At 56.4% G+C, this 15610-nt stretch overlaps 7 protein-coding genes across 7 annotated transcripts; 4 read left to right on the top strand and 3 right to left on the bottom strand.

Moving 5' to 3' along the window:
• Positions 1-295: 295 nt before the first annotated feature.
• BDV59DRAFT_106602 (14-3-3 adaptor artA-like protein) lies at positions 296-2410 on the top strand. Its single transcript, XM_073686537.1, has 8 exons — positions 296-554; positions 775-782; positions 853-899; positions 968-987; positions 1053-1064; positions 1144-1418; positions 1483-1570; positions 1626-2410. Exons 1-8 carry the CDS (start codon positions 543-545, stop codon positions 1977-1979), a joined length of 816 nt encoding a protein of 271 aa, XP_073551204.1. The 5' UTR covers positions 296-542; the 3' UTR covers positions 1980-2410.
• A 231-nt stretch (positions 2411-2641) lies between these two features.
• On the bottom strand, positions 2642-3566 carry BDV59DRAFT_198822 (eukaryotic translation initiation factor 3 subunit J; the record flags this gene model as incomplete). The annotated part of the gene is made up of 3 exons (XM_073693229.1): positions 2642-3355; positions 3416-3489; positions 3548-3566. 3 exons carry the CDS (start codon positions 3564-3566, stop codon positions 2642-2644), a joined length of 807 nt encoding a protein of 268 aa, XP_073551205.1.
• Positions 3567-4083: 517 nt separating this feature from the next.
• Positions 4084-5635, bottom strand: aspf22 (enolase acuN; the record flags this gene model as incomplete). The annotated part of the gene is made up of 5 exons (XM_073693230.1): positions 4084-4438; positions 4489-4929; positions 4987-5326; positions 5396-5452; positions 5512-5635. 5 exons carry the CDS (start codon positions 5633-5635, stop codon positions 4084-4086), a joined length of 1317 nt encoding a protein of 438 aa, XP_073551206.1.
• A 1198-nt stretch (positions 5636-6833) lies between these two features.
• Positions 6834-8564, top strand: rpt4 (proteasome regulatory particle base subunit RPT4). The gene is made up of 4 exons (XM_073688448.1): positions 6834-7264; positions 7349-7735; positions 7785-8241; positions 8294-8564. Exons 1-4 carry the CDS (start codon positions 7048-7050, stop codon positions 8412-8414), a joined length of 1182 nt encoding a protein of 393 aa, XP_073551207.1. The 5' UTR covers positions 6834-7047; the 3' UTR covers positions 8415-8564.
• Positions 8565-8986: 422 nt separating this feature from the next.
• On the top strand, positions 8987-10987 carry BDV59DRAFT_170670 (DUF3176 domain-containing protein). Its single transcript, XM_073688449.1, has 2 exons — positions 8987-9725; positions 9789-10987. Exons 1-2 carry the CDS (start codon positions 9113-9115, stop codon positions 10877-10879), a joined length of 1704 nt encoding a protein of 567 aa, XP_073551208.1. The 5' UTR covers positions 8987-9112; the 3' UTR covers positions 10880-10987.
• A 568-nt stretch (positions 10988-11555) lies between these two features.
• Positions 11556-13973, top strand: BDV59DRAFT_106717 (glycoside hydrolase family 47 protein). Its single transcript, XM_073686538.1, has 3 exons — positions 11556-12157; positions 12232-12876; positions 12930-13973. The coding sequence occupies exons 1-3, from the start codon at positions 11656-11658 to the stop codon at positions 13877-13879; spliced, it is 2097 nt and encodes a 698-aa protein (XP_073551209.1). The 5' UTR covers positions 11556-11655; the 3' UTR covers positions 13880-13973.
• On the bottom strand, positions 13941-15601 carry BDV59DRAFT_106723 (M20 family metallopeptidase). Its single transcript, XM_073686539.1, has one exon. The coding sequence runs from the start codon at positions 15372-15374 to the stop codon at positions 14067-14069; it is 1308 nt and encodes a 435-aa protein (XP_073551210.1). The 5' UTR covers positions 15375-15601; the 3' UTR covers positions 13941-14066.
• Between the last annotated feature and the right edge of the window lie 9 nt (positions 15602-15610).

Raw genomic sequence — 15610 nt, forward strand, 5'->3', positions numbered from 1 at the left:
GATGGAGTGCAGGAATGGTCTACTGGAGGTTTATTGTTGGACATAGACGTGTCTTCGGCAGCTGAGGCACTTTAGCCTATAGAACAAGCCGTGAGATGCTGCTGAGTCGGTGTGGAATCGTGCAGGTGCCGGTGTATGGGGTGGTTAATTCTTATTCTTGGTGCCTTGGTGCCTTGTTGCCTTTATGTCTTAATGCCTTAATGCCTTACTTCCTTACTGCCTGACTGCCTGACGCCTGCCAAACATCACAAACAATAAACGAACAACGTAGCCGCCGCCCTCGCTAAGGGCCCTTCAGTCACCTCACCAGTTCATCATCATCCTTCATACTCTCTCATCTCCACCTTCTTCTCCAACCTTCTGCTGCAAATCTTCTCTCCTCAATCTGGGATTCTTGTCCTCTTCTTCGTCTTCCATCTCCATCTTTCGGTCGCTTCCTCCCTTTCTCGTCTCCACTCCCCTCTCTAATCCTCATCTCCTTGATCCAAACACTCGTTGCCCCTCCTTCTCTCCTCTCTGTTTGATCGGATCCTCTCTTCATCATGACTTCTGAGGTATGTACTCCACTCCAAAACCCTCCGATGCCTCATCGTGGGTGGTTTGGCTTGGTCCCCTCCTGTCCTGATTGATCGACCCTATACCGTATCTACTACATCTACCTACCACTTCCCTCCCAACCGCCTGTCCCTCACACGCTCTCTGCCTCTGTCCCTCTGACTTCTCTTCCTTTCATTCTATCTCAATCACTGCTAACCATCTCTCCCCTCTGTACAGCGTGAGAAGTAAGCTTCCAGGCGATCTCGGCCCCTCCTCCCAGATCACAGTCTCGCTGACCTCCCCTCCCTGTTACAGCAAGACCTTCCTCGCCCGCCTCTGTGAGCAGGCTGAGCGCTATGATGGTAAGCTCTCCACGTGTATGACTCTTCAGTTCATCTGGATACTCATGGGATCTCTTCTCGCGATGCAGAGATGGTCACCTACATGAAGGTAAGTCAGCCAATGCCTTATCAATACCCTCACCGCTAAGAATGCGACCACTAACCGCCTTCCAGGAAGTCGCCAACGTACGCACAACCCCGCCACCTGCGCTCCCCCCAGTCCCTTCCTCCCCTCCCCAACCCCAACAGCACTGACTGGACTTAGATCGGTGGTGAACTCACCGTCGATGAGCGCAACCTCCTCTCCGTCGCCTACAAGAACGTCGTTGGTACCCGCCGTGCCTCTTGGCGTATCATCTCCTCCATCGAGCAAAAGGAGGAGTCCAAGGGCTCTGAGCAGCACGTCTCCATCATCCGTGAATATCGCCAGAAGATCGAGACCGAGCTGGAGAAGGTCTGCCAGGATGTGCTGGACGTTCTTAGCGATTCCCTCATCCCCAAGGCCGAGACTGGCGAGTCTAAGGTCTTCTACTACAAGATGTAAGCGCGTCCCCCTACCAAAAACGCGTCCACTTCGCATCACTAACGACTATGCGCCCAATAGGAAGGGTGACTACCACCGTTACCTCGCTGAATTCGCCTCGGGCAACAAGCGCAAGGTGGCTGCCACTGCCGCCCACGAGGCTTACAAGGTTCGCCTGGCCGTCACATCCCACTTTGCATCTTCTTCTAACCCTCAATCTTCAGAATGCGACCGATGTCGCGCAGACTGACCTCACCCCCACTCATCCCATCCGTCTGGGTCTCGCCCTGAACTTCTCCGTTTTCTACTACGAGATCCTGAACTCCCCCGACCGTGCCTGCCACCTGGCGAAGCAGGCCTTTGATGACGCCATTGCCGAGCTCGACTCCCTCTCGGAAGAGAGCTACCGTGACAGCACCTTGATCATGCAGCTGCTGCGTGACAACCTCACTCTCTGGACCTCTTCTGACGGTAACGAGGCCGAGGGTGCCTCCAAGGAGGACAAGCCCGAGGAGGAGGCTGCTGCCGCCCCCGAGGACAAGGGCGAGGAGGCCAAGCCTGCTGCTGGCGACTCCTAACTGGTTGGCTTTGGAGCGTTTCTTTGTTGTATCAAAAACTGCGTTGTGTGTTCGGCGTACCTCTTTGGACGTTCGAAATTCTCCCTGGAAGAGTTTATGAGGATTGTTTTCGCTGCGTGAATGGTTTGGACCGTCTCATATCTTCCATCTATTCGAGATCGTATGGGTCGGCCGGCGGAGTTTCATATTTGGAGAGCGAAGAAAAGGGGGCTGCGTGGAATTTATCTCTCCTTTAGTGTCTTTATTCCCACCCCAGAGCCAGATACAATTGTTTCATTCCCCTCATTCTCGTTTTGTTAACGTGTCTTTTCCGTACAAGTCATTCCCCTATATCCATCTATTTTATTCTCATCCGTGTGGTCTTACCAGCCGTGAGCTTACGCGTAGGGTGCTTACACCCACGACTCCACAGCACGTTACTTATGACGAAAGAAGTTCTGATGCAGAAGAGTTCTATCAAATCTAGTAAATATGTTACCACGAACAAGGAGTCCCCGAAAGAATGCCGGAGGGAGGAGAACCAGAAAAAAAGAGTTAAAGGATATACAAAACCACCATTTGACAGCACTTAGGTGACAGCAGAGTCAAAAACAACTACCGCAGCATCTCAAAGGGGTCAGGGAAACCAAAGGGTCAAAACAGGGGGAAAAAAAAAAACGAAATCACATAAAGTCATCGTCACCCAGCCCATCATCGTCATCGTAAGAAGCATCGATCTTGTTATCTCTGCTGGTAACCAGAGAGACCTTCGTCTTGGCAGCTTTGGTTTTCTTGTTGCCCTTGTCAGCGGCGCGCTCCTCGCGCATCTTCTCATTGCTCATGGTCGTCAGGGCGCTCGCGATCTTCTTGATATCGCCACTGTTCAGCTCCTTGACGAGCTGCTTGGCAAAATCCTGCGCCCACAGCGCATACTGCGGCTTCTTGGAGTGCGGCGTCAGCAGCGGGATCAGCGTGGAGGTCAGCTTCGCGAACTGGTCCTTGGTGCCGGGCTTGAACAGCGGCATCGCCGACAGGTCGACCGCCTGCGTCGGGTCCGCCGAGTCGCTGACGACCACGGCCTTGGGCGCGCCACGGTTGCGGGTGCGCTGGAGGTCGATGTCGCCGAAGAGGTCGGCCGCGTGCGCCAGGTCGGCGTCTTTCTCCGTGCGCCGCAGCCGCGCCCGCCGTTCCGCCTCGTCCTCGTCGCTGTCGCTCTCCGTCTCTTCCTCCTCCGCCCGCTTCTTCCGCTCCGCCTGGTGCTCCTGTATCCGCTGCGCCTTACTCTTCTTTTTCGCCGCCGCCTCCGCCTCCGCCTTCGCCTTCGCTTCCGCCGCCTTGGCCGCCTTCTCGCGCTCTACCTCCGAGTCTTCGGCCGCGTCCCATGAGTCGAGGACCTCCTGTTGTCGGTGGTTAGTCGGGGGGGGGAAACAGTCGTCGGGAGGGTGGAGAAGACTCACATCTTCTTCTTCCTCGTCGTCGAACTTGCGACGGAAGGCAACGGGAGGCGGAGAGGTGCTCTCTTCCTCGTCGTCTGTCAGATGGGGTTAGTATACGGGATACCCATCCGACAGGAAGAAATCAACACTCACCCCACTTGGAGGGTGCCATGGTGCGTAGTAGTCGATGGAAAAGGGATTAAAAAAGTCGACGGGAACGTCACGCTAGACAGATGACCGCTGGAACTCGGCCAAAGTACTCGTCGCGGATGAGGGGTCAACCCGGAGCAAATTTTGGTGTGGGCAGAATCGACCCCTCGATTCAACATCATCCACGATAAAGCGCCGGTGGGGCATGTGACGGTCACGTGGTCCCGTTGGTGCCCGATATTCCAGTCACCGGCAGAGCATGTATCCTGCCTGGTACCTACACTCTACGTGCATCTCTACACACCGGGTACGGTTTAATGAACTTTTGCTTCATTATATGCCAACTGGCCTATCGATTCGTCATCATAAATAAGTCTTACCAAGCGTCGTCTGCGACAGCGATGCAGCTGGGTTTCTGCCCGAGCGACCACATGCATTGCCACTTGGAAACGAGATGTGCACACCGAGTCCTACCATTCGGGGATGGGTGCGCGGTACTCCAGAGGATGTCTTCCTTCAGATACCGGTGGGGGATATATTTACAGGTTGACGGAGGTGCGGAACTTCTCGCCGGCGTAGATGGCGTTGTCGCCGAGCTCCTCCTCGATGCGGAGGATCTGGTTCAGCTTAGCCAGACGCTCGGAACGAGCGGGGGCACCGGTCTTGATCTGGCCGGAGCGCAGACCGACGGCAATGTCGGCAATGGTGACGTCCTCGGTCTCACCGGAACGGTGGGAGACCATGACGCCCCAGTTGTCGGCGTAGGAGTCCTTGGCGGCCTGGATGGACTCGGTGAGGGTACCGATCTGGTTGACCTTGAGGAGGAGGGCGTTGCAAGACTTGAGCTCAATGGCCTTCTTGATACGCAGGGGGTTGGTGACGGTCAAGTCATCACTGGAGGATAGTTAGCGTGCTTCCCAGATTCCGGGGACCGTCAAACTTACCCGACAATCTGGAAGTCGGAGGTCTTGTAGAAGTAGCTCCAGGCCTCCCAGTCATCCTCAGCGAAGGGGTCCTCAATGCTGACGATGGGGTACTTGCTGGCAAGGGACTTGTAGAGGTCGGCCAGCTGCTCGTAGGTGAGCCACTTGGAGGAGTCGCTGTCGGGGTTCTTGAAGTCAAGATCGTACTTCTTGACGTCGGCCTTGTAGAACTCGCTGGAGGCAACATCCATGGCGATGTGCATCTTGCCGGTGTAACCGGCCTGCTCGATGGCCTCGGAGATCAGGTCGAGAGCCTCCTCGGCGGTCTGGATATCAGGAGCAACACCACCCTCGTCACCGACGTTGCCAGCAGACTGGCCGTACTTCTTCTTGGCAAGAGCCTTGAGCTTCTGGTAGACCTCAGCACCCTGGCGGAGACCCTCGGAGAAGGAGGGGGCGCAGCTAGAGTCGTCAGTACGATCGACCAAACCCACGATGATGGTCAAAGGAAAAACTTACTCAGGGACGATCATGAACTCCTGGAAGGCAAGACGGCCACCAGCGTGGGAACCGCCGTTCAGAACGTTCTGGAAGGGAACGGGGAGCACGTAGGGCTTCTTGGTACCGGCGAGGTCGGAGATGTGGGCGTAGAGAGGGACACCCTTCTCGGCAGCACCAGCCTTGGCGATGGCCAAGCTGACACCGAGGATGGCGTTGGCACCGAGGTTGGACTTGTTGGCGGAGCCATCGAGCTTGTTGAGGAACTCGTCAACCTTGGACTGGTCCTTCACATCGAGGTTCTCCTTGATGACAGCGGGGCCGATGGTCTCGTTGACGTTCTTGACAGCCTTGAGGACACCTGTTGATCACAGGCTGTTTGTTAGTGTCTGTGGTAGGGATTGGAGACCATCTTGGTGACGTGACGTACCCTTTCCACCCCAGTGAGTCTTGTCACCGTCACGGAGTTCGCAAGCCTCGTGCTGGCCTAGGGAGCTGTTAGCGTGGACTCGACGAAGGGAGTAGCTGTTTCGAAAGGGGACTGACCGGTGGAAGCTCCGGAGGGAACAATGGCCCGGTGAAGGCCGGTCTCGGTGACGACGTCAACCTCGACGGTGGGGTTACCGCGAGAGTCGTAGACAGAGCGGGCGTGGATCTTGGAGATAGGCATGATGACGAGCTGCGGGATGGGTCAGAGGATTGAAGAGAGTAAAGGAGAGGGAGGGAAAGCGGGAAGAGGGGAGAATTATAAGACGGAAACGATTGGGGGGAGAGAGGGATGACTGGCAGCGGGGGTGGTAAAAAACAGATGGTGTTCACCGACAACCCAAAAGGATTGACCTGCGCGGAGAGGACAACAACAACAGGTGGTGGTTAGGAAAGTGGATCACGGATTGGTCATGTCAGGAACGAGTGGACGGAAGAAGGTCGGTCGATCAATCTGGCAAAGGATCGATCTCTTTCGACCCGTCCAGGCATTGAGTGGTGGTTGGGATATGGGCGGTGGTGGTGATGGAGGGGTCAACAAGGCTCAGGTGGGATGGTGGGGTAATTGACCGGATCGAGACGAGGAAGCATTGGGGGGCATTGGGGGGCATTGGAGGAGGGAATTGGGGGGGATCTGGACTGGCAGAACATACCTTTTTATGTCAAGAAGACAGGAATGTGATGAGAGGAAAAGAAGAGAAGAAGAGGAAGAGAGAGGACGATGGAGAGGAGGGGAGGAGAAGTACTAATACGACGACACTCAGTCATCAACGTCGCAAGGTAGCCAACCACCACCAACCGATCTGCTCCCCCCGGGAAAGCTCACGGTCTTCTTCCTCCGAATCTTTCCAACCCTCGTGGTGGGGCCTTTTCTCTCTTCTCGTCTCTCTCGTCGACTCTCTGCTCTTGGACGCGAGATCTTCCGCATATCCTCGGGGTAATGCGGGTGATGCCGTGCTTCTCCAGGCCCGTTTCCCCTGGTAACTTGAACCTCGTGGGATTCTGTCTTGGAGTCGGGTGTCACTATTACTTACGGCGTACCTACGTGTCCATCTTCCTCCGGCTTCGACTGCGTATATAACCTGCAGGACGCATCCACAAGGTTTCTTTCGACGTAGGCTACGTAGATGCCTAATAATAATGCACAATTGGGCACAGAACCGGCTTTATCCCGGCATTCTTCCAATTTCTACTCCTGATGCCATACTCATACTCCTTACTACGTACGGAGTACTCATGGCGTCATGACGAAAAGGCTCCGACGACACCTTGGTGCCTGACCGGCTCCCGGATAATCAATACCGCGGTCGGAACGTTACGTAAGAGTATTTATGCCTTATAATTAAGGCTATTAATGTTCACGTGTCTTATGCCTCAGGCAGTTATGTGTTAGTCATGTGATTTACATCACCCGTCGCTCCGTAAGCTCTCGACAGCTCGCTCAAGCTGGCAGTTGACACTGCAATCAGATACCCCCAACCCATCCATCTCTCCATCATCCACACCGTCATCGCCCCCACTCAGTACTTCCTCTCATCTCTCTCTTCTTCCTAGTTCCCGCGTTTGTCCAATCTCTGGTTCACTACTCCTTCCACCATGAACGGCGCCAGTGACCCGGAGAGGGAGCAGGCCCTTGAGGACTACAAGAAGAGCCTGCTGGAGCTGCGAGAATGGGAGGCAAAGCTCAAGTCGCTTAGACTGGGTATCAAGGATTTGCAGAGAGAGTTTGACATTTCGGAAGAGAACATCAAAGCCCTCCAAAGCGTCGGCCAGATCATCGGTGAAGTCTTGAAGCAGTTGGATGAGGAAAGGTGTATGTCGGTCCCATTGCTCCGATTCAATCGGAGCCTTCTTAATTGGACCCATCGCGTGTCTTTCACCTACTAACCTCTTCCAGTCATCGTCAAGGCATCTTCGGGCCCCCGATACGTCGTCGGCTGCCGTTCCAAGGTCGATAAGTCGAAACTGAAGCAAGGCACGCGTGTCGCCCTCGATATGACCACCCTAACCATCATGCGGATGCTTCCCCGGGAGGTCGACCCGTTGGTATACAATATGTCGCTGGAGGACCCTGGTCAGGTGAACTTTGCCGGCATTGGTGGTCTGAACGAGCAGATCCGAGAGCTACGGGAGGTGATTGAGTTGCCGCTGAAGAACCCTGAGTTGTTCCAGCGTGTGGGTATCAAGCCCCCCAAGGGTGTTCTGCTATATGGTCCTCCCGGTACGGGAAAGACGCTGCTGGCGCGAGCTGTGGCCAGTTCGATGGAGACCAACTTCCTCAAGGGTGAGCCCCATCCCCCGTGAAGGACGAAGCGTTGCTGACCGGTCTCTAGTCGTCTCGTCCGCCATCGTCGACAAGTACATTGGTGAATCCGCCCGGTTAATAAGAGAAATGTTCGGCTACGCCAAAGAGCACGAGCCTTGTATTATCTTCATGGACGAAATCGACGCCATCGGTGGTAGACGGTTCTCCGAGGGTACCTCCGCGGACCGAGAAATCCAACGTACACTGATGGAGCTCCTCAACCAGCTGGATGGATTCGACTATCTGGGTAAGACCAAGATCATCATGGCCACGAACCGACCCGACACTCTCGACCCGGCTCTGCTTCGAGCCGGCCGTCTGGACCGGAAGATTGAGATCCCGCTCCCCAACGAGGTTGGCCGGTTGGAGATCCTCAAGATTCACTCCAGCACTGTCCAGCTAGACGGGGAGATTGATTTTGAGAGTGTCGTGAAGATGAGCGATGGCCTCAACGGAGCCGATCTTCGCAACGTTGTTACGGAAGCGTATGTGCCATTTACCTCTGTGCCCCTTGGATAGTAGCGCTAATTCTTGCAGCGGTCTATTTGCGATCAAGGACTACCGGGATGCCATCAGCCAGGACGATTTCAACCGTGCGGTTCGGAAGGTTGCAGAATCGAAGAAGCTGGAGGGCAAATTGGAATACCAGAAACTGTAGTTCGTCCACATATAACCGTCTCATGATTAGAAAATCCAGTGTAATAAGTTGTGTGATTATCTGTATCTTATTATCCATTTTATCGCATTCTAGCCAAGAGCTTTCCCTTTGCGAGCGGCCTGAGGCAGCCTCAATACAAAGCACCCCCACTAGCGGTTTCCCCATGATATGGTTTATCCATCTCCGCCCGTCCTCCCTTTCTATACACCCACAGGAGTATTTCAGTGGGATAAACGATGAATTGCAGGGATTTTTCGCTACTTCATCTCAGTCATTGAATACATTGCAGAGGCACCTCACTCAATGGACGCAGAATAGACTCGAGACAAGTTCTCGTTCGACTATTTGGCCCCCTTACTAGGTAAATCTTACTGTTGATAGTCAAGACACCCACAGCTCCAGCTTCTGGTGCCAGCTCATACTTTCCTAGCACGATACGAGTGCATGGACCCTGGTAGAGAGATGAGAACAGCCCCTTTTCTTGGCGGCTGCGTCCAGTCTCTCTATTACTTGAGTCAGCTGAGGCTGACTTAACTAATTAAGACAGAAGATGACAACAGGATTCGCTGGGGGCCAAAATTAGGTATATCAATCCAGCCGCCCGAGGCCCCGCAATTGTTCGCGTTGTTCCGTGTTCTGCAGACTACATCGCTCGAGAGAGATTCCAGACAGACTCATGGCCCCAGGCTGTTGTCACCATGGCCGAAGACGACAGTAACCCCAAATCCCTCCGATACGAGCCTGTTCCGGTCTTTGAATTAGGCATCCCGGCGCAGAGTGCGACCACCACAAAATACAAGCGCCATGCGGTGTGTTCCCCCAGCGAGTGGCTGTTGGAGTCCATCAGCTCCATTCTAGCTCTCGGCCTCCTTATCAGCATTGCCGTCATCTTCTCGTACATGGACAACAAGCCCCTCGCTGCCTGGAGTGGCCGAGTCTCCCTCAACGCGACGATCTCCATTCTGACAACCGCATGCACTATGGCGTTGATGTATGGGGTTAGTGAATTCATCGGCCAGTCTAAGTGGCTTTACTTCAAGAATGGACCGCGCAAGCTCATGGACTTTGAAAAATTTGACTGGGCGAGTCGCGGTGTCTGGGGATCCATCTTGCTGCTTACCACTGTCAAGTGGAATTTGGCCACCATCGGCGCATTTGTCACAATCTTGCACCTCGCCTTTTCGCCATTCGCCCAGCAGGTCGTTTTGATCGAGCAGCGAAAAATCATCACTCCCGCCGACACCGCCACCTTTGGGTACGCCCACAACTACATGCGAAAAACGATGACCGACATCGTTAACTCTGACGCTGGTAAGCATCCTCAATGCCTGACACAATTTTAGCAGCAAGTACAGCTAACACGCTTCTGACAAGGCAGCATCACGCAGGATCCCGGTATGCAATCCGCCATCTTCCAGGGCCTCTTTGGCATCAACACCATCGAACCATTTAAATGCCCTGGAACCTGTCGCTGGAACGAGTCATATATCTCACTTGGGTTCAGGGCCGAGTGCAGGAATGTCACTCAGGAGACGTTGCAAACCGCCGTCTGCGAGGAACGCTCGGAGGGCGATCGAAAAAACTGCAACATGACCACACCGGCCGGGCTGGGCCTTACAACTCGCCATGTCTTAACCGAGTCGGCGACGGCCTACCGTTTGAATGCATCCTCACATGTGCTCACCCCATCAGGACGACATCTGGAAGATCCGTTTCCCGAACTCACCCGATTCGCCATTTACAGGTCGAGCCCGGACAACAATTTCTATATGCGCAACATCAATATTACGGACTGCTCTCTCTCCCTCACGGCCTACGAGTACTCAGGTGCCCACGCCAACGGTAGTGACTTCTCCTTCGCAAACAGGCGGGAGGTCGGTTTTGGCGTGAAGAATCCATGGAAACTTGGACTCTCCCCCGGCGGGAACACATATGCCCCGATTTATGTCAACGAGACGACATATGGTGAGACTCATATTCCGGCGCTTGAAGTGAGCTTTGCCAACCTTCTTGCGCTGGGATACTTCTTCGAGTCCACGACAATGGTCTCCGAGTGGGTCCAAGGGTATTTTGACAACACGAACATTGGCGTTGCCCCTGCTCTCATGGGCGATGTAGACCTTGGCGAGCGGTTTAATGAAATGGCGACCGCCATGACGAACTATGTGCGGTACGGACCGAATTCCCAACCGGCACGCGGAGAGACTATTCGTATCGAGCCATATATCTCGATCCGCTGGGGGTATTTCGTCGTTCCTATTGTGACCGAGGCGCTGGCGATTCTGTTCGCTATCTTGAGTATCTTCAGCAATCGTAGGAGCCGCCGAGTTCCCGTGTGGAAGTCTTCGGCGCTTGCGGTGCTTGCTTCTCGGCATGAGGAGCGGCTTGGGCTGCTACAGGGCACAAGCAAGGATGTTAACGAGATCCAGGCCGATGCTGAGCAGGCTCAGGTGCGGCTGGAGTAGGATATGGCGTGAGACTATCACAAAAGATGTGTCTCAGATCGAATTGTAGATAAAGACTAGAGAACTAAGGCATCAAAAGATATATTAGAGTACGACCGTCAACTTGGCTAACAATTTTGTCCTCAAGGGCATGAGGCTGAAGCTATTCCTGAGTTCTCTCACCAAGCCGCATCCAAAAGTAGAGATCCCGGACATAGGTATATACTATCCATGTAGGTGTCAATGACTACATACGTAGGTTGGGAGGTATTGAGCCAAGCGTTGTTTCCCCGGCCGCCTCCACCAATGAACAGGGATCTACAGGCCCGGGGACATCGCAACAAGTGGCCACACCAAACTCCTCCGCCGCTTCATCTTTTTCCCCAATATACTTACTCTCCTGGGTTTAATCCTACGTCCTGCTTCGTCCGCAACTCGCGAGGCTCGAAGCTTCGCAATTCCCGGCTGGCGACTGGCAGTCAGGTTATCTTCCATGTTTGGTTGGTTCGTGCCTCCACCCGCGACATTCTTCGACGCGAGCACTCGATCCCATAACGCATGCAAGACAGCTAACACCAGACCGGATACCACCTTAGACGTCTCTAATCTGCTATAAAGAGCTACCCATGTCGTCATTCTGTCCTCATAGCGACGACAGGCGGAATACCGAAGTATAACAAACACACCTCGAGACCGACCTCAGCCACCGGATGATTCCCATCCTACGGGCCTCGAACCAAGCGACCACTCTCTGAGATCCCCATCTCGATCATCGCCCGACCCGGAGAAACACGGCCATGTCGTACCAGTACCCGCGACACAGCCCCTCGCTCTCCCCCAATCGGCCGCTCGAAAACAACTATTGGCGTCCGAGCCGAAGCCCAGGGGCCAGCCCGCTGGGCGGATATGGTCTGTCTCAGTCCGCGGGGATATCAAACAACCTGAACAACTTCTTCAGCAGCGACCGTGGCGGCCTCCCCATGTACAAGGACAAGCCGTATTTCGCGCCGCGCCGCACGGGCCCGCGACTGCGACGGCGGAGGGCCGCGTACGGCGTAGGCGTGCTGGTCTTCCTCGCCACGGTGTGGTATTATGTGTTTGGCGGGTGGGAAGGGACGCGGCTGACGGCGTCCGATTCAGCAAAGGGAGAGGAGCTCTGGGCGTGGGTGCAGAGCTTGCACGACGCAGATCCGACGTATGACGGGACGCTGCAGAAGGGGATCGACTGGGCGGCGCGGCGGGAGAAGGTGAGGGATACGTTTATGATCAGCTGGGACAGCTACGAACAACATGGATGGGGTACGTCCGGCTTTCTTTTCCGTCGCAAGCCGCGCGGCTTGTGGGAGGAGTCATCTGCTAACGGCGCGTCACAGGTCTGGACGAGTATCATCCGCAGGCGAAGAACGGCAAAAACATGGTCGCCGGCGGCATGGGGTGGATCATCGTGGATGCGCTCGACACACTGATGATCATGAACTTGACCTCGCGGGTGCAGCATGCTCGCAGTTGGATCCACCACACCTTGCAGTACAACCAGAACCACGACGTGAGTACGTTTGAGACAACCATTCGGATGCTGGGCGGGCTGCTTTCGGCCCACTATCTCTCGACCGCGTTCCCGGATCTGGCGCCCATCACGGACGACGACGCGGGCACGCCCGGCGAGGATCTGTACATCGAGAAGGCAGCCGACCTGGCCGATAGACTGATCGGGGCTTTTGACTCCAACTCCGGGGTGCCGTTCGCCAGCGTCAACCTCAACACGTCCGAGGGCATTCCGTCCCATGCCGATGGCGGGGCGTCGTCGACAGCGGAGGCGACGTCCCTCCAGTTGGAGTTCAAGTATCTCGCCAAGCTGACGGGCGAGGCTGAGTATTGGCGGGTGGTGGAGAAAGTGATGCAGGTGGTGGATGACCAGCACGTGAAGGACGGTCTCGTCCCGATCTATATCTACCCTGACAGCGGCCACTTCCGCGGCGACAATATCCGTCTCGGCAGTAGGGGCGATTCGTACTATGGTATGGTTCTCCGGCAATTCATCCGGGACACGTCACTAATCAGCGCTGGGTAGAATACCTCATCAAGCAGTATCTCCAAACGTCCGAACAGGAACCCGTGTACAAGGAGATGTGGGATGAAGCCCTCGTGGGCATCCGGAAGCATCTCATCGCCTACAGCAAGAATGCCCAGCTGACCATCCTGGGGGAGCGCCCCTCCGGTCTGGACGGGGCCCTGTCGCCCAAGATGGACCATCTGGCGTGCTTCCTGCCCGGCACGATCGCGCTCGGAGCCACGGGGGGACTGCCTCTCTCCCAGGCGAAGAAGTCCTCGGCGTGGACGCAGCGACACGACGAGGAGATACTCCTCGCAAGGGAGCTCATGAAGACCTGCTGGGCGACCTACCTCGCCACCAAGACGGGTCTCGCACCCGAGATCACCTATTTCCAGATGGACAGTCCGGCCATCATGGAGAGCGAGGCGTACCCGGAGTCAACCTGGATGACGGACAACCGGGCGTCGCAGCATAAGGACCTCCCCCTGCGGTCGAAGCCGCTCTACCCCCTCGACGACGAGTCGCTGAAGTGGCGCGACGACATCCAGATCCACAGCCAGGACCGCCACAATCTCCAACGGCCGGAGACGGTCGAATCCCTCTTCTACATGTACCGCATCACCGAGGACGAGACCTACCGACAGTGGGGGTGGGAGATGTTCAAGTCGTTTGTACGACACACGGCGGTCGTGGAGCACGACTCGCACGACTCGGACGACGCCGTCGGCCCCTCTCGCATCGTCGGATTCACCTCCCTCTCCAACGCCGACGCCATCCCCGCCGTCCAGCGCGACAACATGGAGAGCTTCTGGATGGCCGAGACCCTCAAGTACTTTTACCTCCTCTTCTCGGATCGGGAGTTCCTCTCCCTCGAGAAGAACGTCTTCAACACCGAGGCCCATCCCATGCCTCGCTTCCAGCTAGGCGGGGATTTGAAGACGGGCTGGACGCGGAAGCGGGAGACGTGATGATGTATCAAGTAACTCGTACGGTTGGTAGCGACGATGTGGAATAATGGAATCGATTAATGCTCAGTATATTACCGCACCCAGGGGAGGTATGCACGCTCGATGTATATACATAATCACTTGTCATTATACCCACCGGACCAATCGTATACTCATGCATTTCTCATGGCCGAATGCTCACTCATCATCACTTCCGCACCAGGGCCGCCTCCACCAGCCGGCGATAGCCCCGCAGTGCCTCCTCCAGCTGCGCGACGGTGATGGCCTCATGGTCGCCATGCGCGACATGGATGCTCCCCGGGCCATACAAGTAGCGACGGACGGGCGCGCCGTCGGCGCGGTCATGAACCCGCAGGTTGGGCACATCGGTGCCGTAGTTAACGGTCGTGACGTCAAAGCCGTCGACGTCAGTATCCAGATCCTGGGGCGGGTAGCCCTCTGACCACGCGGAGAAGTCGGGGTAGACGTTTTCGTCACCGTTGGTGGCGTTGCGGACGGCGCGGCGGACAATGTCGCGAGCCTCGTCGGGGGTGCCGGCGGCCAGACGCACGGCGACGTTGGCGTGGGCGGCGGCGGGCACGACGTTCGCGGCGACGCCGCCCTCCACGCGGCCGATGTTGACGGTGGTGCGGCCGTACTTGGGGCTGTCGGGGAGGCCGCCGTCGCGGGCGGGGATGTCGCCGAGGCGGTCGACGCGCAGCAGGGCCGGGAGTAGGGCGGAGACGGCGCTGCGGCCCAGCCACGGGTATCCGGAGTGGGCGGCCTGACCGGTGGCGATGAGCTCAAAGCCCAGCATGCCCTTGTGGCCGGAGACGAGAGCCAGGTCGGTGGGCTCGCCGAAGATGACGGCGCGGAAGGGGCAGGGGGCCGGGTTGAGGGCGGAGTCGGAGAAGACCTTCATGCCGGTGCCGCCGACTTCCTCGTCGACGACGAAGAGGAGGCCCAGCGGGGCGGTGGGATCTTCGCGGAGGATGTCCAGCGCCGCGAAGACCTGGGCGGCCACACTGCCCTTGGCGTCGACGGAGCCGCGGCCGGAGATGCGGATGTCGCCGTCTTCCTCGACCGCGTACGGGATGAACGGCGGCACGGTGTCGATGTGGCTGGTGAGGAGGACCTCGGGCGAGGCCGAGGCGGACGACGGGTATGCGAAGACATTGAAGCGGTCGTCTTCGTCCTGCGCACGGCCGGCCTGCGCGGGCACTGGCTGTTTGATGACGGTGAAGTTGTGCGTCTGGAGGAAGTCGACTACGAAGTCGCCGACTTTGCGCTCATGGCCGGAGATGGACGAGATCTGCACGAGATCCCGGTGGAAGGACAGGAACGGGGAGTCCTTGATGACGTCGTCCGCGGAGCTGGGAGCAATCGCGCGGTTGGCCTCGTCGTAGGACGTTGTGGATGGTGAGAGCACCAGCTGCGGCGGTGCGGGGTGCGGAGAAGCGCCGACGCCGACGACCGTGGCCGCGCTGGCCAGCAGAAGAGACACGGCCGGTTTCATGGGTAATGGGATTTTCGAAAGGGATATCTAAGGAATGAGGAACCAGGTATGGGTCAATGGGTGGGGGGATGACGAGGAAGGGATTCGGAGGAGTTGATGCAGTGATGTAATGGGTTGTTGATATTGTCACGTGATGTGTGCTTATTAATGTAGGCCGTGGTGTGTAAAAGCAGAGATATATGCAGTAGAAGTCTGTGGACGATCGGGGCAATCTAGTTGATTCGAATGTAATCTTT

Source organism: Aspergillus ambiguus (assembly GCF_047715705.1).
Source record: "Aspergillus ambiguus strain CBS 117.58 unplaced genomic scaffold BDV59scaffold_4, whole genome shotgun sequence".
Classification (NCBI taxonomy): domain Eukaryota; kingdom Fungi; phylum Ascomycota; class Eurotiomycetes; order Eurotiales; family Aspergillaceae; genus Aspergillus; species Aspergillus ambiguus.

Coding starts and splice junctions, on each gene's coding strand:
- BDV59DRAFT_106602 (XM_073686537.1), top strand. Junction 900..967: donor GCAGGCTGAGCGCTATGATG/GTAAGCTCTCCA, acceptor CTCGCGATGCAG/AGATGGTCACCTACATGAAG. Junction 1,419..1,482: donor AAGGTCTTCTACTACAAGAT/GTAAGCGCGTCC, acceptor TGCGCCCAATAG/GAAGGGTGACTACCACCGTT.
- rpt4 (XM_073688448.1), top strand. CDS start 7,048: ATGAACGGCGCCAGTGACCCGGAGAGGGAGCAGGCCCTTGAGGACTAC. Junction 7,265..7,348: donor GCAGTTGGATGAGGAAAGGT/GTATGTCGGTCC, acceptor AACCTCTTCCAG/TCATCGTCAAGGCATCTTCG. Junction 7,736..7,784: donor GGAGACCAACTTCCTCAAGG/GTGAGCCCCATC, acceptor ACCGGTCTCTAG/TCGTCTCGTCCGCCATCGTC.
- BDV59DRAFT_106723 (XM_073686539.1), bottom strand. CDS start 15,374: ATGAAACCGGCCGTGTCTCTTCTGCTGGCCAGCGCGGCCACGGTCGTC.
- BDV59DRAFT_170670 (XM_073688449.1), top strand. CDS start 9,113: ATGGCCGAAGACGACAGTAACCCCAAATCCCTCCGATACGAGCCTGTT. Junction 9,726..9,788: donor CATCGTTAACTCTGACGCTG/GTAAGCATCCTC, acceptor GCTTCTGACAAG/GCAGCATCACGCAGGATCCC.
- BDV59DRAFT_106717 (XM_073686538.1), top strand. CDS start 11,656: ATGTCGTACCAGTACCCGCGACACAGCCCCTCGCTCTCCCCCAATCGG. Junction 12,158..12,231: donor CTACGAACAACATGGATGGG/GTACGTCCGGCT, acceptor GGCGCGTCACAG/GTCTGGACGAGTATCATCCG. Junction 12,877..12,929: donor TAGGGGCGATTCGTACTATG/GTATGGTTCTCC, acceptor AGCGCTGGGTAG/AATACCTCATCAAGCAGTAT.